General features: G+C 36.8%; 2 protein-coding genes across 10 annotated transcripts in view; one reads left to right on the top strand and one right to left on the bottom strand.

The window, feature by feature from the left end:
• Nucleotides 1-6,909, top strand: part of ZUP1 (zinc finger containing ubiquitin peptidase 1) — a 27,588-nt gene extending 20,679 nt beyond the window's left edge. For 5 of the 7 annotated variants that reach the window (XM_032651270.1, XM_032651266.1, XM_032651265.1 and 2 more), the window contains one exon: nucleotides 762-989. In XM_032651270.1, the coding sequence (XP_032507161.1) occupies nucleotides 762-809 (48 nt within the window). In that variant the 3' untranslated portion in view covers nucleotides 810-989. Of the gene's footprint in view, nucleotides 1-761; nucleotides 994-6,766 lie in introns of those variants that run through there. The other 2 variants (XM_032651268.1, XM_032651264.1) reach the window with 2 other exon arrangements.
• On the bottom strand, nucleotides 3,673-21,030 carry RSPH4A (radial spoke head component 4A). Of its 3 annotated transcripts, XM_032651262.1 has the most exons (6): nucleotides 18,554-21,030; nucleotides 15,903-16,137; nucleotides 10,164-10,898; nucleotides 8,943-9,096; nucleotides 5,417-5,534; nucleotides 3,673-3,910 (listed from the first exon to the last, which is right to left on the bottom strand). In XM_032651262.1, the coding sequence occupies exons 1-6, from the start codon at nucleotides 19,228-19,230 to the stop codon at nucleotides 3,673-3,675; spliced, it is 2,157 nt and encodes a 718-aa protein (XP_032507153.1). In that variant the 5' UTR covers nucleotides 19,231-21,030. The 3 variants fall into 3 exon arrangements, 2 of the variants coding, with proteins under 2 accessions (XP_032507153.1, XP_032507154.1); XR_004352536.1 differs by lacking the exon at nucleotides 8,943-9,096 and having other exon boundaries at nucleotides 3,882-3,910; XM_032651263.1 differs by lacking the exons at nucleotides 3,673-3,910; nucleotides 8,943-9,096 and having other exon boundaries at nucleotides 4,456-5,534.
• Between the last annotated feature and the right edge of the window lie 1,351 nt (nucleotides 21,031-22,381).

Genomic DNA, 22,381 nt, shown 5'->3' on the forward strand with positions numbered 1-22,381 from the left:
AAGAATAGTAGGATCATGAGGGAAAGGATTAAAATTATTTGAAATGAGCGATAGAGCTAGAGTAATCTTTTCAGCATCACAACTTGGGATATACAGGCAAGGACTGTTTAAGAGGTTCTTCAGTTTAATTACGATACATTAGAGGTTTCTTTGCAATGACTTAAATACCAAAATTGCATTCATTTTTTTCACCCTATGATTAATTTGGCTGAATAAAGTTAGAGGTTCATTTTAACTGTTACAAAATACCAAGATGCTTGTTCACCAATATACCGATAACTTTTGACATCATAGGTGGGGTTAAGATGTTATGGAAAAGCCCGAGTGAACTTTTTGGCCTACCCAATATCATGGAGGCTAGCTGCACATTTTATTTAGCTGTTAGCTTTCTGGTCTTGGAAAGTGAGACCTTGGTGGTGTTTCTCTGCTTGTAGCCCCATCTCTATCTCTCCTTCTCTCTGCTTTTACCTGTCTCTGACTTTGAACCAGGATTTTTAATTTTGATTCATTATTCCATAAAAAAGGTGATATTTTCTTTTTAATCCTTTGTTTTGTCTTTATCTGGAATTTTCTTTAATTTTTTAATGGCTTGGCTTTAAAAATGTTTTTCCTAATTTCCTAAATTTGAAGTTGTAACATTCCTTAAGGAATTTTCATTACCTTGGAAAAAATTCCAGATTTTTTGTATTATAAAATTAATACATATTTTAATTAATTGACTTCTCCCTTACTATTAATATTTTTTTTAATTTCTTTTCAAGGCCAGGAGACAAGCTTCTCAAGTCTTTACAGCCGAGAAGATCCCTTGAAGTAAGCATTTCAGTGATTGTGGAATTTTACTTTATTTTCCAAATTCAGATATTAAACTTTTAATACAACATATGAATTCTCTAAATACTCCATTTATAATTTAATTTCTAAAATTCTAAATTATACCTTTTAGTACTCCATTGTTTAGTAGTTATTCCAATAAAATATCTTGTTTGCATTGTGGGTTTTATATTTCTTATCCATGTTTCAGAAACTGGTTTTGTATTATAGTCATATGACTATTTATTGGGTTCTTTCTTGTGTTAGGTATTCGCAGTATTTTGTGTGTATTAATTAATCTCCAAAATAGTTCTGTGAGACAGGTACTGTTATTAGCTTGTGAGGAAGCTGAAACTCTGAGAGATTAGTAATTTGCACAAGAAAGTGGTAATCATTCAGAGTGTGAACCCAGACTGCTCACCTCCAGGCTCTTACCATTATAGCATTCTGCTTTCTTCTGTTATTATATATGTAATGAAATTCCCTCCTCACTACTTAGAAATAACCTTAATATTTAATAGGCATAGCTCTAAAAAGAGGGATTTGCTTTTGTTAAATATTTACACTCGTACTTTTACAATGGTGATGTAGAGTGTTGTGTTTAATGTGTCCTGTAGGAAAGAAACTTTCAGATTCTGTTGGATTTGCCATGTAAGGTTGCAAGCTAGAATCCTACTCTGGCCAATTTAAGCAGAAGAGAATTCATTCAAATTATCAGAAGCTCACAGAATACATAGGTAACTAGGGAGCTCTGCTAAAACAAAGGCAATAGTAGGGGCTAGAATATGGCATAATTTACAGCAGGGTCAATCAGGTTAGGAGCAGAGGTAGAATGTCTGCTCAAATTTCAGATTCCAGAGAGGGCACATCTGATTAGCATGTGACTGTATGCCATGGGACAGAGGCAATTTCTCAAAAGGAAATCCGGGTAGATGAAGAAATGGATATTAAATAACAAAAAAGAAAAGCAGTAAGTGTCTACTGCCCCATGAAAAAATGAACAAGAACTTATTTGAATGAAGTTCTATAAATATTATTTATGGCATCAAATACAGAAAGTTACACTCCAAGAATGAATAATATGTATAGCTGATTCACTTTGTTATACAGCAGAAACTAACACACCATTGTAAAGCAATTATACTCCAATAAAGATGTTTTAAAAAAAATAATGTGTATTAACAGCAAGAACTGACAAAACCATAACCTTCATAGTCTTAAAAAATAATATTGCCAGCTGGAAAATTCTGGAAGCCATCATTTCTAATATTCTGTCATCCAGACTGGTAAACAGGTTTCTACTCTATATCCCCATGCAGTTACGCTCCTTCATGCCATCATTATCTCTTACCTAGACAATGTAATAACCTCCTAAATGGGCTCCCTGTCTTGATCCTCTGTCAGTCCATCTTCCACACGGAAGGCAAACCATTCTAAAATACAAATGCGATTTCGCGACTTCCAGTTGAGTCCTCTTCATTGCTCATTGTTAAAATCCAAACATCCCACACAATCTGGGCCCTGCATACCTCTCCAGTTTCATCTCTCACCACTCTCAAAGTTTCACTCCTTTCAGCCTAAAGACCTTTGCCAAAATACAGCTGGTGCTGCCTAGGGCCTTTACCCGCTTAGTTCTCCTCTTAGAAGGGCTTCCACTTAGAAATGCTTCCTGAACTGCTCAAGTTTGGATTAAATGCACCTTCTAAGTGTTTGATAAGCAACGTTTCTCAAAGTATAGATTGCTGAGCTGCAAACCACCAGTCTATGACAAGATAATTATAGAAGTTACAATTGCTGACATACTTTTATTCTATTTCACACAGATAATAGCCATGGATTAGCAGTTGTTTTTTTTTTTAATTGGTTCTTCACCACAGAGTTTGACAGACACTGTCCTATGGTGTAATATTTGTATCACAATACCTGCTATTCTAATTATTCCCTCCTTGAATGTAAGCGCGAAGATTTCAGGAGCAATGTCTAGTTTTTAACAGTAGCCCCACAGTGCCTGGCACATCACATATAGAACTTAAAAATACTGTTTTGATGAATGGAAATAACTAATTTTAGAAAAGCAGTGGTAGAAGATACCAGTTTGAAGTCTTTGGATGTCCCAGCTAGCTGTCTGTGCAAATTGTTTTCCCTGAAATCAGATAAAACCGGTTTCTATAGGATGAAAGAAGAGTTACATTGAGACATTTCTTTAAGAAGCAACAAGCAAAAGAGTTAAAAAATTTGAATGTTCCCACAGTCTTTGAGCAGGTGGTGGAGTTACATACCCTCTCCCCACAGGGGGGGAATATATATAGAGAGATGTATATACACACAGTATTTGCATGTATATACACACAGTACACAGTATATACACACAGTATTTGCATACAATATCACAGATTGCTTAAGAACACATGCTCTAATTTAGTTATTTTCAATATTTTTGGTCTCAGTATTCCTTGATGCTCAAAAAATATTTACGTTCCCAAGGAGCTTTTGTGGGTTATGTATTTCCATGTTTGCCATATTAGAAATTCAACCTGAGACTTAAAAAAAAAGAGAAAAAATATAGAGGCACATATTCCATTAGCTGCAGCCATCAAAACAGTAATGTAAGAAAATGTCATTTAGCCTCTGAAAAATCCATTGAGTATCTTTCTAAAAGTACATATTAATAGTTATACATACAAAATTCCAAATTTTATATTTTCAAGGAATGGTATTTTGCACATCAATAGTTGCCTATATATATATAGGCAACTATATGTGTGTGTGTATATATATATATATATATATATATATATTATCAGTCCCAAATAAGGAATATGTGTGTATCAATCTCATAAAACTGGGCTAATTTTATTTTTATTAGTCATAGTCATCTTCCTCATCTTCATCTTCCTCAGTTTCTTCATTTTCCTCTGTTGAATTTACAGCTGCTTCTTGTGCAGCCCTGAAAGCCTGCTCCTCTTCCACACTAGGGTCATCCATTTCTGTAATTTCTGGTCCACTGGGGTACTCTTGATAAACTGGTGGTGGAACTGGAGGTGTATAGCTGTCTGGACTATATTTATGACCCCAGCCTATGTAGAAATTTTCAAACTTTCTGTAAGTTAAAAAAAAATGTAGATCATTGTATAATTTTTCAGTAAGAAAAATTGAACCTTATTTTCTGTAAGGATAAGGTACTTAGAGTATCATAGTCCCATAATGTTAAAACAGTACAGTATATTTTAAATGCATTAGAGATGAAATATCCCTAAATGATTCTTTTACCACAGGGAATTACTATGATCCAAACTGCTTAAGCTGGTTAAGAAAACATAGGGCCAGACCCTGTCAAAATGTACCCTACACCTGGACCACAGCCTTTCATCTTTTAATTATTTTCAGAAAAACAAAGCAATGAAGTTAAAAATTACATACCTTCCTTAGAGTTAGAAAGAATTAAGAAGTTGCCAACCTTGAAAACTCTTAGCTGGGTGAGAAGTTGGACTTGTGGTTAACAACCTATGTGTGTTTTTTCAGGTCCATCCTTGAGCAATTACAAAACCTTTACCTAGTTAGGCCTCACAGCAGGGAAACTGCCCTCTCCACCCCAGACTTGGTGCATAGCCAGTGCACTGCAATCTCTAAGAGAGCGTTGTGGTCAAGGATTCTGGCCCCTCTGGCCTGTCATGCTCTTAACACAATTGTGTTCCTGGCCCAGGTGCCTTCATTCCCAGGCCTCTTCATCTGAGGCCTTCAGCAGAGGTCTTCTTCAGGCCCCTTTGCCAAGGCTTCCTAATGAGGGTTGGGTGAGAGAAGGGGAGACCTTATAGACACTTCCCCTACTCTTGACTCAGTACCCAGTACTTTTCCCTAGTCCTCCCCACCTTTCTCTGGTCACAGGTCCTTAAAACTGCAGGAGCCTTACGTGGGGACTTGCTTGTCATTGAGATGACCCCACAACTCTGCTGACCCATCTGACCTTCCACCAGTGTGCCATTCCATGGGGGAAAATGGAACGGGGTTGGGGTGGAGGGAATCAGTCCTTCAACTTGGTTATACCATCACAGTAAGTGATTAAAGGCTTAACATTTTCATTTCTGGCTTGTTGCTTTAATGGCTACTTTGACATTTGACCGCTCAGCTCTCCAGCTCAGCCGAGCTTCTGACACTAGGTTATTAAGTAAGACATGGAAGCATAAGACAAATGAAAGTGTAAGCTCTGGGTGAGGAATTAAAGGACGTTTACTATCCTCTTATCCTAACTCTTTTGAAAGTGATAGCCTAAATCATACATATTTTAAATTATCTTTTATCAAGATATCCAACAAAAATGATGAGATTTAAACTAAATACTGCTTAGAATTACCTCCATGAAATGAATATCAATTACTCAAATAATCATAGAAGAAAAAACATATTTTAGCCCCATTAATTGGATAATTCAGATGAAAAGGCAGAAGTCTGAATTACTCTAATGTTCTAAATTTTATGCTTTGTTGTATAAGATGGATGTTGTTTGAATTAATCTTATGCCATACACACTTGACATTCCAGTGATAACTTATAATTTCCAGAAGTTAAATAATCAAAATAATAGCCTTGTAAGTTGTCACATACTTACTTGCCATTGGAAAAGGCATATGCTCCAGTCCAAAGGTTGGATCTAAGGACTGCTATAGCATATTGAGGAATGAGATTTGAGGATAACCGTGTTGTCCAAGGCGGTATATTCTGGATCTCTGTAAACCAAAGAGAAATTCAAAATAGACTTAACTGCTAAATAGACAAGGATATACTGTGTAACAGAAAAGCTGTATTTATAAATCTTAAAATACACACTTGACATAAAGTTAAAACATTAGCAGCTTAACATAAGAGCAGGAGGGTATTATATGAAAGTTGTATAAAAATGAAATTTGAAAAAAAATGTGTATACATTTATATAGATATATATATACACACACATATGTGTATATATATATATTTGTGTGTGTTTATATGTGTGTGTACATTTGTAAAGCAGAGAAAATAAGTTTTACAAGAGGAGGCCTATGTGGCGGAGGGAAAAATACGTGATGACCAAATCATTATTACGAAAGAGAGCTAGGGTTATAAGCATGAATGCTCCAAAACTGAATAGGAAGAAAAAAAGAATATGAAAGCAATAGTAGATTAGAAAAAAACCAAAAACAGTACCTCATATTTTAGCTATGTCATGTGTTTACGATCTGTAGAATGCAAAACAAGAATGATAAAAAAGGTAGCTATCAGCATTTCCACTAAGAGGTAGAGCCACCTTATACTTCTTCTGCAGTGCACTCCTGCAACCTCTGTCCTAGACAGTTCTCGGTGGGGCCAGCTACATTACGTTCTTTATTCCTACCATGTACTGTAGTGTGTGTGTGTGTGTGTGTGTGTGTGTGTGTGTGTACACAGGTTTCTCCCACTATCCAAAAGTAGAGCATTCCTATGAAACCTTTTTTAAGCTGAAATGACATAGAGCGAAGAAGCAATTACCTTAGGACACATCTTGCTAATGTATTGACGAGATTAACTGAGATAAAGCATAGAAACTCACAAGCACAGTTCAAAGCTATGGCAACTTGATGCTGAGATGCTGAGTGTAGTTACTGGAGAAGGAGCTTGGAGGTGCCCCTCTGACAGATTGAAGTGTGTGCTGCTTCTATAACTGCTCACTGCAAAACAAGTGCTGAACGCTATTTTTGCCTTTTTTTTTTTTTCTTCGTAAAAGAGAAAATCCTCTGGATTTCTATCAGTGAAAATAGGTACTAATGTAGTTCTCTCATAAAAGCAAAGTGATGTAAGTCTATCTTTTGAAAAGCAGGAAATATCTGTGTATATATACACATACAGTATCAATATAGAGAGAGTATTTGGTATATATATAAAAATATGTATTACATTGTATACATACATAGTATGGCATACCTTGTTTTATTGTGCTTAACAGGTATGGAGTTTTTTGCAAATTGAAATTTTGTGGCAACCCTGCATCAAGCAAGCCTGTTGACACCATTTTTTCCAACAGCACTTGCTCACCTCGTGTCTCTGTAACATTTTGGTAATTCTCTCAGTATTTCAGACTTTTTCATTATTATTGTATTTGTTATGGTGATCTGTGATCTTTAATGTTACTATTGTAATTGTATTGGGGTACCAAAAACCATGCCCATGTAAAACAGAGAACTTAATTCTATAAATATTGTGTGTGTTCTGACTGCTCCAACAATGGTGAATTATGTTGTGCACCAGGAACTAATATTGTGCTGTAGGTCAATTATACTTCAAAAACAAACAAAAAAGCTCATAAAACAAGAGATCAGGTTTGTGATTACCAGAGATGGTGGGTTGTCGGAAGGGGAATTGAAATTGAAGGAAGGTGGTCAAAAGGTACAAACATCCTAATAAGTAGGTACTAGGGATGTCATGTACAACATGATTAATATAATTAACACTGATGTGTGTTATATATGAAAGGTGTGAATAGAGTAAATCCTGAGAGTTCTCATCACGTCACAAGGAAAATTCTTTTTCATTTTTCTTTTTTAACTATATGAGATAATGGGTGGTGACTAAACTTATTGTGGTTATCATTTTGTGATGTATTTTAGTCAAATCATTATGTCTTACACCTTAAACTTATACAGTGCTGTATGTCAATTATATCAATACAACTGGAAGGAAAAAATAAATGGGAGAATTTAACAAATAAAATTTAAAAAGGAAAACCTGGAAAGGATTCACCTTTCTAGATGCCATTAAGAACATATATGATTCATGGGAAGTGGTCAAAATGTCAACATTAACAGGAGCTTGGAAGACATTGATTCCAACCCTCATGGATGACTTTGAGGGGATCAAGACTTCAGTTGGAAGAAGTAATTGCAGATGTGGTGGAAATAGCAAGAGAACTGTGATTAGAAGTGGTGCCAGGGCTTCCCTGGTGGCGCAGTGGTTGAGAGTCCGCCTGCCGATGCAGGGGACACGGGTTCGTGCCCCGGTCTGGGAGGATCCCACATGCCGCGGAGCGGCTGGGCCCGTGAGCCATGGCCGCTGAGCCTGCGCGTCTGGAGCCTGTGCTCCGCAACGGGAGAGGCCGCAACAGTGAGAGGCCCGCGTAACACACACACAAAAAAAAGAAGTGGTGACTGAATTGCTGCAATCTCATGATAAAACTTGAATGGTAAGGAGTTGCTTCTTATGGATGAACAAAGACAGTGGTTTCTTGACATGGACATGGAATCTACTCCTGGTGAAAATGCTGTGAAGATTGTTGAAACGAATACAAAGGATTTACATATGACATAAACTTAGTTAATAAGCAGTGGCAGAGTTTGAGAAGATTGACTTCAGTTTTCTACTGTGAGTAAAATGCTATCAAACAGCTTTGCATGCTACTGAGAAATCCTTTGCGAAAGGAAGAGTCAATGTGGTAAACTTCCTTGTCGTCTTATTTTAAGACCTTCACCAACCACCACCCTGATTAGTCAACAGCCATCAACATCAAGGAAAGACTCTCCACCAGTAAAAAGATTATGAGTCGCTGAAGGCTCAGATGATGGTTAGCATTTTTTAGCAATACAATATTTTTTCTTCCAGTTTGATCTCTTTTTCTTTGAGTTTGCATGTATATTTGTTTTTTTGTATAATTGACCTACAACACTATGTTAGTTCCTGTTACACAACATAGTGATTTATTTTCTATACATTTCAAAATGATCACCACGACAAGTTTAGCCACTTTGTATGTCACCATACAAAGACCTTTTTATTTGGACTATATTCCCCACACTGTACATTTCATACCCTTGACTCATTTATTTTGTAACTGGAAGTTTGTACCTCTTAATTTCCCTCACCTAATTCTCTCATCCCCCCACAATACAGTGTTTTTTAATTAAGGTATGTACATATTTTGGGAAATAATGTTATTGCACACTTAATAGACTACAGTAGAGTGTAAACAAAACTTTTATATGCACTGGGAAACCAAAAAATTATTGACTCACTTTATTGCAGTGGTCTGGAATTTATCCCGCAATACCTCCAAAGTTTGCTTGTATGTACATGTGTACATACTTATGTATGACTATACACACACACACAAATATATTGTGTAAAATTACCTAAATCTTCAGAGATTGGTGTCAAGAGAGGAGGCCCTACTTCCTGTTCTATGTAGTCAAGCTCTTCTCTTTCTTCTTCTTCTTCTTCTGCTTCTGCTTCTGCTGCTTCTTCTTCCTCACTTTTTCGTTTGGGGTTGAACCAATTACAGCGACCCTGGGTATAAATGTTGGAAGATTTAGTAGTCTAACAAGGACCTTAAAATATCAAAATATTCTTTTGGATTGAAGTAATTATCTGCATGACGTCCCATTATGTGGCATATTGATCGATCATTCAACATATATTTACCAAAAGCTGTTTTGATCAATGTTATTTTAAGCAAAGACTGTACTATTTATTTCAAGAATCTGCCCACTTCTTGAAGTTACAGGACATTTATATATTAAAATCATTAGAACCTTGGTGAAGAAGGTAATCATTTTACTGATTTATGTGAAGGTAAGTTACTATTATTATTATTAATAACAAAAATGTGATAATAAGATTAGGTATGGAGTTTGTGGCTTATAATTTCTCATTTAATTAACTCATCTAGAGGTATTTAAGAATATCTCTTATGTACATTAAAGTATAATGAAGATTTTCTACCTGCAGATGAGACAGTTTAACAGATGGATTAAGAGTATGGACTCTGGATCCATTCTGCCCATTCACATCTGACCCTGTTGTTTATTAGCTATATTCCCCTTGTGACATTTCCTAAACCCTCTGCCTTAATTTCGTCATCTGTAAAATAAGGATATTAGTCTTTCATACAGTTGTGAGTTTTAAATGAGATAATACATATAAAGTGCTATTAAGAACAACTGGCAGAATAGGTTCTATATAACTGTTATAGAACACTGTTTACTTGTTTTTGTTAGAATCTTTTATCATTCTTGGCAAAAAAAGTTCTTGTATTATAAAAATAGAATAAAAGAACTCCTACCAAAATTAATGTACCATCTATATTTAACATATAGAAAATAATTTCACAACACACCTAAATCTAAATCCTTATGTAACTTGTCAAATACTCCATAGGAATATTTATTTTATTTACATTTGGATCACAGGTTTATACTACTTGGCAATTATACAGTACTCTGTGTTTTCACTAGGTTTTTTAATTGTCTCTGGAGTCTGAAGGCCTTTGTCTTGTATATATTGTATGCATTGTAGACAGAATTTAATAAATATTTGCTGACTAGATGATAGATTGAGAATTGCAAAGCCCCTACCTGAGGGAGTATATGTTGTACATGATGAACCCAATTGGATAGGGATTCCACTAGATCAATCACTTGGATGCCTTCAAAATCAGGGTTTTCTTCAAAGCTATCTCGCCTGCCTTCTGTTTCTTCCTCCTCTTCTCCTTCTTCTTCTTCACCAAAATGATAGAATCCTAGAGGGCTGACCTGAGTCCCTGCTGAAATTCTGGCAATTTGTGCTCGTAAGTAATTACTCTCATTTCCTGGGAAGGGTGGGTAGCTTACGATGGGGGTATCCAATCGCCCAGTGAAAAATTTCTTGATTTTTCTTGCAATAACAATTTGTGCAGGTGTAACTCCTGGTAACTTCACCCATGGTCTTCCTGGTTCATTGCAAACAAAATAGACATATTTGTTGGCACCTGTTCTGCTTTCTTCCTTTGGAATAGACTGTGGGGCCTTGTAAAAGGACCTTGGTAATTCATCTTCATCAGCTTCATTGTCTCCATTGTCCCTCTCTTCAGGTTCATCTTCCTCTTCCACCTCCTCTTCATCTTCTCCCTCGCGGAATTCCACTTCAGCTACAATATAATTCATTTCCAGACCTAAGATCTTACCCCAGAAACGACATTTTTGGATTGGGTGGGTGTCAGTAAGCTGCTTGAGGGCAAGAAATATGCGATAAGTCTCATCTGTGCCCAAACTGACTCCAGCTTGTTCAAAATAAAAAGCTGACTCCATTACATTTGGAAGAGAGTGTTCTGCCTGGGAATACAATTGCTGTGATTAATATTTTATCCATAAGAGAACTGTTTGCAGTCTACATTAATGTGATCCCTATTTTTGAAAACCATGACATTTTTCACAGAACTAGAACAATTAATTCTAAAATTTATATGGAACTACAGAAGACCCAGAATTGCCAAAGCAATCTGAGGAAAAAACAAAGCTGGAGGTATAACCCTCCCAGACTTCAGACAATACTACAATGCTATAGTAATCAAATCAGCATGGTTTTGGCACAAAAGCAGACATATAGATCAATGGAACAGAATAGAGAGCCCAGAAATAAACCCACACACCCATGGCCAAATAATCCACGACAAAGGAGATAAGAATATACAATGGAGAAAAGACAGTCTCTTCAGCAAGTGGTATTGGGAAAGCTGGACAGCTACATATAAATCAATGAAATTAGTACACCCTCACACCATATACAAAAATAAACTGAAAATGGCTTAAAGAGCTGAATATAAGTCACAACACCATAAAACTCCTAGAAGAGAACATAGGCAAAACATTCTTGGACATAAATCATAGCAATATTTTCTTAGATCAGTCTCCCAAGGCAAAAGAAATAAAAGCAAAAATAAATGGGACCTAATCAAACTTACAAGCTTTTTCATAGCAAAAGAAAATACTAACAAAACATAAAGACAACCTAGGGAATGGGAGAAAATATTTGCAAATGATGCTGCTGACAAGGGGTCAATATCCAAAACATACAAACAGTTTATACAACTCAATATCAAAAAACAAACAACCCAATCAGAAAATGGGCAGAAGACCTAAATAGACATTTCTCTAAAGAAGATATACAGATGGCCAACAGGCACATGAAAAGATGCTCAATATCACTAATTATTAGAGACTACAAATCAAAACCACAATAGGTATCACCTCACGCTGGTCGGAATAGCTATCATCAAAAAATCTACAAGGAGAAAAGGAACTCTCCTACGCTGTTGGGAATGTAAATTGGTGTAGCCACTATGGAAAACAGTATGGAGGTTCCTTAAAAAATTTAAAATAGAACCATCATATGATCCAGCAGTTCCATGCCTGGGTATGTATCTGAAGAAAACAAAGACACAACTGCAAAAGATACATGCACCCTGATGTTTATAGCAGCACTATTTACAATAGCCAAGACATGGAAACAACCCAAGTTCCCATCAACAGATGACTGGTTTAAGAAGATGTGGTATGTGTATACAACGGAATACTACTCAGCCATAAGAATGAACTATTGCCATTTGCAGCAACATGGATGGACCTAGAGAATATCATACTAAGTGAAGTAAGACAGGAAGACAAATATTATATATCACTTACATGTAGAATCTAAAAACTAATGTAAATGAATCTATATACAAAACAGAAATAGACTCACAGACACAGAAAACAAATTTATGGTTAGCAAAGGGGAAAGGGAGGGGAGGGATAAATTGAGTATGGGATTAACAGATACAAACTATTATACATAAAATAGATAAGCAACAAGGATTTACTGTATAACACAGGGAACTATATTCAATATCTTGTAATAACCTACCATGGAAAAAAAAGTCCAACATCCTCTCCTTATAAGAAATATTTAAGTGGCCCCTTTACTATCTTGAAATAATAAAATATAGCATACAGTAATATATATAAAATAGATAACCAATAAGAACCTGCTGTAGTAAAAAATAAAATTCAAAAAACATTAAAAAATTTAAAAATGCCATATTTGCCAAATAAATATAGCAAAACCTACCTACAGATATTTAGAAAATAATTTTTATAAATATATGCTTATATATGTTTTTATATATTATCATACATTTAATAAATATTTATAATATGCATATGGTAAGATATAGAGTAAATAAAAATCAATATGGGTGTAATATACAGGATAAATAAATGGAATGTATAATAAGGTAAATGCTCAGGCATGACTACATTTGAAGACATAATTTAGTTAGATGCTTGCTTCTACTTATGATAAATAATTTGGGGTTTAAAATGAGAAAAGCAGAAATAATTCCAAAAAAGAAATACAGGAAAATAAAAAGAGTCTCAAGTGAACTCTAGAAAAACATTTTTGAGAAAGTAGAAAATAACCTTAACTGAGCTAGGGATAACTTGGCAAGACAACCTTTAGACCCTGAGAAATTAAGAGCACTTTGCTATTCTTACAAATGATCTGCTCTCATTTGTATTATAACTTGAGTTGAAAAATAGAGTGTCAAAATAAGCATAATGACTTTTTTCAATCCTAATCTCATCTGATTGTAAGACTGTTTCTTTGGGATCTATTGCATCACGCGCTCTGATCCTACTCTGTCTTCTATAACTATTACTTCTTAGTCTTTTTAATTAATTGAGGCCTAAATATCAGTGTCCTCAAAATTTCAGTCATCTCATCACTCAGCACTTTATGCTTAGAAGATTTCTCCCACACCAACCCAAGTGATATGTGGTTTTTAAAATCTACTTGTCTCACTCTAACTTTCCTCCTACATTTCACACCCTTATTCCTAGCCAGCTACGAGAACTTTCAATCTGAATATTTTCCAAAGATATCACCATCACTCAGTTTCCCGAACTAGAAAGTTCAGTCATCCTTGCTCCCTCTGACTCCCTTGACTCTCATATTTAGTTAAAGTCCTATTGATTCCACCACCTAAAGAGCTGTTGGCATTATCCCCTCCTCTTTAACATGCTAGTCTCCACCTGGACTACTTGTCCTGTCACAGAAGTCTTCTAATACTGTCTTCCTTGTCCCCATTCAAACCCTTCTTCTTTCATTCTGCTCCACATTACTACCAAATTTATGTTCCTAAACCATAAGTCAGACCATGCTTTCTCTACTAAAAGCCTCTATTAATTTCCCACTGTACGCAAGAGATCAATTTCTTATCAATACACGGTGAGCAGTCTAGCTTTAAAGCACCTTGCTTGCTTCATTTCCTTCACTCAAAATCCCTCAAATCTGAAGTCAGTTTCCCAAATGCTAAATAATCTCTCTTGACATTTTATTGTGCTTTTGGCCCAGAATTTTATGCCTTATAGTCTTCACCTGGTGAACTTCTACTTATCCTTCATGATCGAAATGAAATATCACTGCCATTACAAAGCATTGCCGAGACCCTAATAGCAGAGTTAGTTGCTCATAGCTTGTCGAAACAACGCAGTAGTAACTGCTACTATTCATTAAGTTTCTAGGATGTGCCAGATCCTTTATATATAGGACCTCTACCCCTCAAGTTGTTGCCATGTGATTACCCCTGAGGCTTGGAAAGGTTTAGTCATTTAGAGTCACAAAGGGAATAAGTGATTGAACTAGGATTCAAATTCAGATCTAATTCAAAAGCCCCTGTTTTTTCCACCATATCTCTATTACTGCAGTAGCCAAATAACTTTAATCTTTTTTTACCTCTTTCACTAGACTGTGACCAACGTAAAGTTAGAAAAGTCTTTTTTATGTGTATATGTCAGTACCTAGCATGCAGGTATGTTTGCAAATCAATGGGTGAAGGAATAAATGAATGCTGAAGACTAAGAACAGGAATTCTGGTGTGTTCAAAGACATGAATAGAAATATTAATACTCTAAACATATCAGTCTGGGACAGAGTTCCAAGAGCTACCTGTCTTCCTGTTCCTGAATCTTTCTACTCTCTGAGGTAGAACTTTTTATCTTCATCTGATAACTTGGTTCATCCTTTCTCTAAAACCAATCCTACTCTTTATTAGGAGGAATTGATGGAATCTGGTTAAGAGGCTCAGGTTCCAGCATCAGAACAGCTTATCTGTATTCTCATCCCAAAACCTAGTTCAGAACGTAGATCCCTGCCTTGTAATACTGTGCCTATAGATAGTGCAGTGCCCTATTCTCATACTGGAGTCGAACCTTCTTTGATAAACTCCTGCATGAGAGTGCCTGCCTTCTGTTTGATCCCCACATGCTGTTTGCCACCAGACTTGTCAATACTATATGTGGCTACATAATCAAGTGTTTGGAGTAAGATATTTTTAGAAAAGGTCAGCCAATATCAAATCCTTGACACCTATCACTTGTTCCTTCTGAGTATTCTATATCTCATTGTGTCAATTTGTGTCTCCCTATAACAGCTAAGGAGCTCTAGAGGGTAAACCTACTGTGCATATCCCTACTCCTCCTCTTTCTTTGACTGAACTGTATGTCCTTTTCTGAACATATGTTACTCCAAACATCAAATTTGCAAGTATGAGGACAGTTTTAAATAGTCTAATAGTAACAGAACATAGAAGCTCAGTAGATGTACAGTATAAATTACTCAGTAGAATAAATTGCAAATATGCAGGCATTTAGGAAACAGTAGCGTATACTGATTTGAAATATTTGGAGGTAAAATTTCAGTAATACAGCTGATTTTATTCTCGAGTGATACCTTTTTATCTCTGTCACCAACTTTGTAAATATTTTCAGCAATTTATCTATGAGGATTAAAAGAAATATTTCATTTCTCTCCTGTCTCATTGACATAATATATATACTGTCAAGACACAATATGAAGAAGTAGCCTTGGAAGAGAATGCAAATGACATTAGAAGTTCTTTTAATTTTTCCAGTAAATTAAAGGGGAAAATAGGCAACTTGATTTAAAGCCTAATTTTAAATTATGTGACATTTATTCATTCATTCAGCAAATATTTAATAAGAAACAGCTACACACTAAGATCTGTACCAGGTACTTTGGAGAATATAAAAGATGAAGAAAACATTTTTTCTGATATCAAGCAGTTTAACCCTACAAACATATAAAACAGCTAAGCCTCTGAAATACTAAAACACTGTGTGAAAACATAAGAAACTCTAACCAAGGAAATGAGTGGTGTGAAATGAGGCTGCAATACTATTTAGTAAGCTATAAAAGGCAGTGGATATGAATTTAAAGCCACACCCCACTAACCTCCAAACCCTAAGTTTGACCTATTCAAATTTACAGGAGTGACTTACTATTTCATCTTCCATTTCTTGGTCAGCTCCTTCTAAATTTCCCTGGAGAAAAAGAGCTTTTTGCTTCTCTGCTATTTCATAGGCTGGAAGCATCTCATTCTCATTTTGGAGTGTATCCAGTTTTATACTAAAATGTTCCATCTTCACTTCTTGGCTCACATTTTCAATGATGTCCACAGCATTTTCAGGACGCTTATCTAAGACCTTGGTCAGCATTTCAGAAAGATGATCATATCTACCCAAAAAGAGAAAATTCCAGATAATAACCCTGTCAAAAGCATTTGGAAAACATTTCATGCATTCTCAGTGGGTTTTTAGGAAACTTCAAGAACTCGAAGACTTTAGAGATTTTTAGTGGAAAAACATAGTAATTTCTACCACTGCCAAGAAAAACTTTGAGCATAAAATAAATCAAAGCAAGCTCTCTTTTTTTTTTTTGGCAGTGCTGCGTGGCTTAATGGATCTTAGCTTCCTGACCAGGGATTGAACCCACATACCCTGCACTGGAAGGTGAAGTCTTAACCACTGGACTGCCAGGTTAGTTTTTTTTTTTTTTTCTTTAATATCTGTATCTATCTCACAGATCTTAAGAATGTCAAAGAAAAATATGTAGATTATATGGGCAACCAATGTGAAGGCCAGTTTACAAATATTATATATGAAGAATATCATATTCTTTCTCAAAATATTGCTATTTTTATAAATGAACAGAAATATTATGACTGGCAAAAAAGAAGCAAGCAATTATTTTCTGTAGGGTTTTTATTCAACAATGTGAAATTTTGTATTTTAGGCAAATATTGTTTTAATTGCAACAACAACAAAAAAACAGCTTTCATGGCTGTCAAATAAGGTCTGCATATAGGAGATGGAGTTAAAGCTTTCCTTTACTAAAAGCCATTTTTAAATACAGGCTCTAAAGCACTTAGAAAATAATAGTGAATATTATGGAAGGTATTCATTTGTTACCTCAGAGACTTAATATTTGGAAATTAAATTAAATTTAGCTATTTAAGTAATGTCAGTTACAAAATCATTCAGTAAACGAAATTTTCCCGTTTTTTGTTTTGTATTCAGTTTTAAATTGTGAACTTTCAAGTGGTTATAATGAGCTCTTTTGGCATTTTATCAAAGTTTGTAAATTCATGCTTGTTATTTAACCCAGGGAATTGTGACAAGAAGTTTATATCAGTAATTCAGATAGAATCCACTGCTAAGCAGCAAATCACATCCCTGAAACGTGAGTAAATTGTAGTTAAAAACAGTAATTTATACATAATATTTTAATTTGGGTTTTGTGAAGATTTCTCGCATCAAATATTCATTGGTTTCTTATTCTTCAGACTTTAAAATTATACCTCATATTTTTAAAAGCCAAGTAATAGCTGCAAACATTAGCCACGTACTGTATATTGAATGGGCATTCATTTAATGTTTGCTGATTAATCAGGAGGCATCTCAGCAAATTACGTGGTGGATTAACTGGATTCAAAAGGTCCGGGCTGTATTTCCTGTACTTCCATTCATTAATTCATTCTTTATTCAGTAAATAGCTGATAGCACTGTGCTAGGCATTAAGTATATAGTGGTGTACAAAACTCACATGGTCCCTCACTCTGAAGGCCTGCACTTAAGTGGGAGAGTCAGACATTAAATATAAGTCTATAAGTCTATGTACAATTATAAATGGCCTTACGTGCTATGAAGGAAAGAACAGGCAGTTATAATAGAGTTCTGTGGAAGTTGACTTCTAAAAGATGAGAAGCCAGCCAGGCAAAGACTTAGAAAGACTTAGGGCAGAAGCTTTTCAGGCAGAGGCAGCAGCATGGGAACTGAAGAGGCCATGTGGCTAAAGCATAGGGAGGGAAAGGTAGGAGTCAGTGAGTGCTGTAAGCCAGAGAAACCTTGAGCAAATTAATTTTTCCATGACTTAGTCCCCTCACTTAAAAAACAAGTGGATTGTATTAGATGTTTTCTCAAGTCCCTTCTAGCCCTAAAATTCTGTTGATTCTATTGTTATGTTACCCCGGCAGCAAGAATCTCTAGAAATTTATACTCAACGATAAGATCTGAATTTTAGCTATAATGGGATGGTCAGAACATTCCTGGGCCATTGATCACCACATTTTAAGAGATCTGGATAAAATGGCATGTATTTTTGGGTGGCCTGTATAGCGACCAATTCTCCTGGTTTGCCTAGGACTGAGAGGTTTCTTAGGATGCAGAACTTTCAGTGCTCAATCAGGACAGTTCCAGTTTAACGCAGGTAATCTATCACCCTAGCACTGGGCTGGGTGCAGACTCAAAACCAAGCCATATAAGCACTTAGAATGCTTAGATTTTGGTAGACAGTTCTTTTTTTACAAGCATCTTGGAGAGATGCTTGGACTTCACTGTCTTTATGGTTTCTTTCAAACCCCAGACTCCACAATTCCTAGATTTTATATCTGTGCACCTAGGGTCTTTAAAGAAGCTAGAAGAATCTCCACCAGTGACCTATTTTGAGTCCTATGATACAAAGAGTTATTAAGTCACTCTCTCGCTCATACAGACTTCAGATATATTTCCATTCACCCACAGAAACACATCCCCACACAGAGATACTTTCCTTTGCCAAATTTCTCCCCCAACCCCCTTCCTCCAAGACTTACAGATTTAAGCCCGACTTGCTACTGGACTTTAGTAGGTAAGCCTTAGCATTCTGAATGGCAATCTCAAGCATGCTGGGGGCTACTTCAGAAGCCCCAGACTCAGGCTGATCCAGGTCATAGTTACTGTTTGAGTCTTCTTCTTGAAAAATGTCAAATCTCAGCTCTTTCCGTTTAGAGTTGTTGTAGCTCACATCCCTCGGTCCATACAGGTGACATTTGGTTTGCTGAGAATGATGAAAAGTGTTTCCCTCTGATTGGTATGTTTGATGAGGAGTTGACTCTCCGTTATCAGATGATTGTTCCAAATGGTCAAAGTGAGGTGTCCCAGCTTCAGAAATCACACTAGTGGTCTTGTCTGACTGCCATGGTGCCATAAGGTCCTGCACGGCCAGAGCCAGGGGAGAAGGAGTGGAAGAGGGCTCCTGAGATGGGGAAGGTGGAGATGACACACCTGGTCCTACGAGGTCATCCACAGGCGTGCTGGCTCCAGATTGGGGGATCCCAGGAGGGCTGCTCCTGGGCTGGGGTCCAGTTTCCGGCCCCTGCTCCGACTCTGAGGCCTCGGATAACGCAGGTTCAGGATCTTGGGAGGCTGTTACCATTTCTTCCCACGGCCGCCCTGTTTCCCCAAGTTCTTGGTGTTGTATTTTTTGTTTCAGGGGGGTCGAGTCTTCCATGGAAGGAGTCAAGAGAAAAAAAGTTCTGGATGAAGGGTGCGTACAGATATGGAAGGAGGCAACGCAAGGCAGTGGCTTTGCTTAGGTCTGCTCGGCGATTTCTGGGTCCTAGTTGCTCTGCAAGTCGCAGCGTCCTATCTCCATAGCAACCCCAGGCAGGGTTCCCCTAAGAGAAATAACACACATCTGTTGCCAGGATTCTAGGGAGGAGACCAAGAAAGATGAAAATCCTAGATCTGTGATTTGGTGGAGCCTCTGCTCCTCTACCTAGCTCAGCCAATCCAATCTGCAGTCCATCAGTCGCGGTTGGAAACCTGAGAACTGGTCCGACGCAGAGAGGAGGAGCCGCGACCCGGCGGGATGATTTTCAGGTTCTGATAGTTTGATTCAAGTTGCACGTTGAGGACTGAGTCCTGCATTAGTGGAGGGACAATAGATTTACAGAGCTTGTGTGTGTGTGTGTGTGTGTGTGTGTGTGTGTGTGTGTGTGTGTGTGTGTGAGAGAGAGAGAACGAGAGAGGGAGGGAGGGAGAGAGAGAGAAAGGAGGGATGGAGGGACGGAGCGAGGGGGAGACCTTGGTAATGTTGAGGTGCAGGTGACAATGAGACTCTAGTGTGCAGAACATCAGAGTCCAAGACTCAGAGGGCAAAGGTTTCTCATCTGTGCCAACCAAACTTGGGCAACTTTTGAACAATAAACAAGGAAGTCCTGATTTTTGCTCTTCTCCCTCATGTGGAATCTGCCAGATGAGTAGGCAGAAAATTACCTTCAAGGAGAAGGCAGTGCAGAAGCTTACCCTATATAAATAGACAATTCATGGGTTACCTGTTTCCTAATAATTGAAATTCAAATTAACCCTAAAGCTATATTAGTATAGTGTAATCTTTATTTGATAATATGAATGTGAATTCATAATTTTGCAATATTTAAGATCATGACTATTAATTCATATTATTCCATCTCCAACATAAAGAAGGTATAAAGGATGGAACCATATCTGGCCTTGACTAAAAACTGTAAATTAAAGTCTTTCTTTTTAAGATTATAATTTAAAAAAATTTTTTTGGCCACGTGGCTTGTGGGATTTTTAGTTCCCTGACCACGGGCAGTGAGAGCAGAAGAGTCTAACCACTGGACCACCAGGGAATTCCCTAATTAAAGTTTTTAATGTTAATTTGTTCTGTATCTCTCTCTCTTTTAAAATAAACCAGTTAATACTTGATATAACTTCCAGTTAGCAACATGTTGGTCATAAATTCTAATTTCATGAAAGAGCATCATACTTACCTCCCACCCCCAATTTGGTGGGAGAAGCACAGAACTCTTCAATCATTTGTTCAAAGCTGTGGATATTTACCCTTCCCAAAATACACATGGGTGTGCACACACCAAATGTTGCATGTAATTTCTTCTGGTTCAGGGACTCCTTGAAGTCAGAATCCCAGATTAGAACTCTTGGAATAAGACTCGGAAAAACAAAATGAAAGGTAAACTGGAATTATAAATTGGAGATTTTTTGTAATTTATACAAGGGTTGAAGAGGGGATAGCATTTTTTCCCAATCATAGCTCTATTTTCTCCACCTTTGAAGCTGACAAGATATGATGGAGGCTTTTTTCTTGGACTGACAAGCCAGAGCAGGGTGGTAGGACCAGAAGAAAGGCATGATAAGGAACAGTTTTTTGCATCTATATTCATGAGAGATCTTAGTCTGTAGTTTTCTTTTCTGCAATTTCTTTGTCTGGTTTTGTTATTAGAGTAATTCTGGCTTCATAGAATGAATTAGGAAGTATTTCCCCTGCTTCTATTTTCTGGAAGAGATTGTAGAGAATTGATCAAATTCACCTGTGAACCCATCTGGGCCTGTTTTCAAAGATTATTAATTATTGATTCAATTTCCTCATATATATGCCTATATATGTGTGTGTGTGTGTTTTGGCAGACTGTGTTTTTCAAGGAATTGCTCCATTTTATCTAGGTTATCAAATTTACGAGCATAGACTTGTTCATAGTATCTTCTATTATCCTTTTAATGTCCATGGGATTTCTAGTGATGTTACATCTTTTTTTTTTTTTGCGGTATGCGGGCCTCTCACTGTTGTGGCCTCTCCCGTTGCGGAGCACGGGCTCTGGACGCGCAGGCTCAGCGGCCATGGCTCACGGGCCCAGCCGCTCTGTGGCATGTGGGATATTCCCGGACCAGGGCACGAACCCGTGTCCCCTGCATCGTAGGCGGACTCTCAACCACTGCACCACCAGGGAAGCCCCCCTTGGAACTTTTTAATGATCAGTGAAGTTTTAGTTTCCTAAGCTGTTGGAGGGGATGCCCTATTCCAATAATGGTCTGCACAAAATTTTAACTAAAGGTGAAATGGAGAAACATTTTGGAAAGACCTGTATAATTGTGATGTCGTAATTTGTTCCTCTTCTTCACTCCAAGTAATCAATTCATTTTTTTCATTTTGTCATTTTGGATCTCAAAGAATTGAAATAATTGGGAGCACATCATATCATCACATGAAATTGTACCATGTTATATTACCTAGGTCTGTCTGCTGAGGGACCTGGAAGCAATGAGAAGTCAGAGCAGTGAGCATACCTAAAGCATACCTAAATCAGTCACAATCAGTGACTGATTGCAGTGGAGTGGCAAGGAAAGTACAAATGAGCCTAGAACATCTTCCTATATCAGAAAAAACTGAAAGAATACTGGAAACATGTCAAAAGCACACCAGAGCCAACTGAGACTTATTGCAACTGGCAAATTCTGGGACATTTAAAATATTAAAATAAATAAAGGTAGTACAGATTGTACTGTTTAAATAAAGAAGACATGAGCCTAATACGAGGCATAGGCAAACTTTTCGGTAATGGGCCAGTAATTGTTTTAGTTTTGCGGCCCAAATATTATGTGTTTATATAACAAGAAAGAAAAAAGTTTCTACAGCTTTTCTATTATATTTTATTCAAACTAGATTATAATTTATAATAATTCTTTGTAATATATGTCTACTAAAGACAAGGGTAGACTCACAGATGTTGGGAGACAGTTTACAGTCTTGGGTATGTTTATTTTCTATAGACATGTTTCTTTAGATGCTTTACTCAAACTCTAATCAACCCAACATCAATAAATAACTTATTTTGCTT

Source organism: Phocoena sinus, chromosome 12 (assembly GCF_008692025.1).
Source record: "Phocoena sinus isolate mPhoSin1 chromosome 12, mPhoSin1.pri, whole genome shotgun sequence".
NCBI classification, from domain to species: Eukaryota; Metazoa; Chordata; class Mammalia; order Artiodactyla; family Phocoenidae; genus Phocoena; species Phocoena sinus.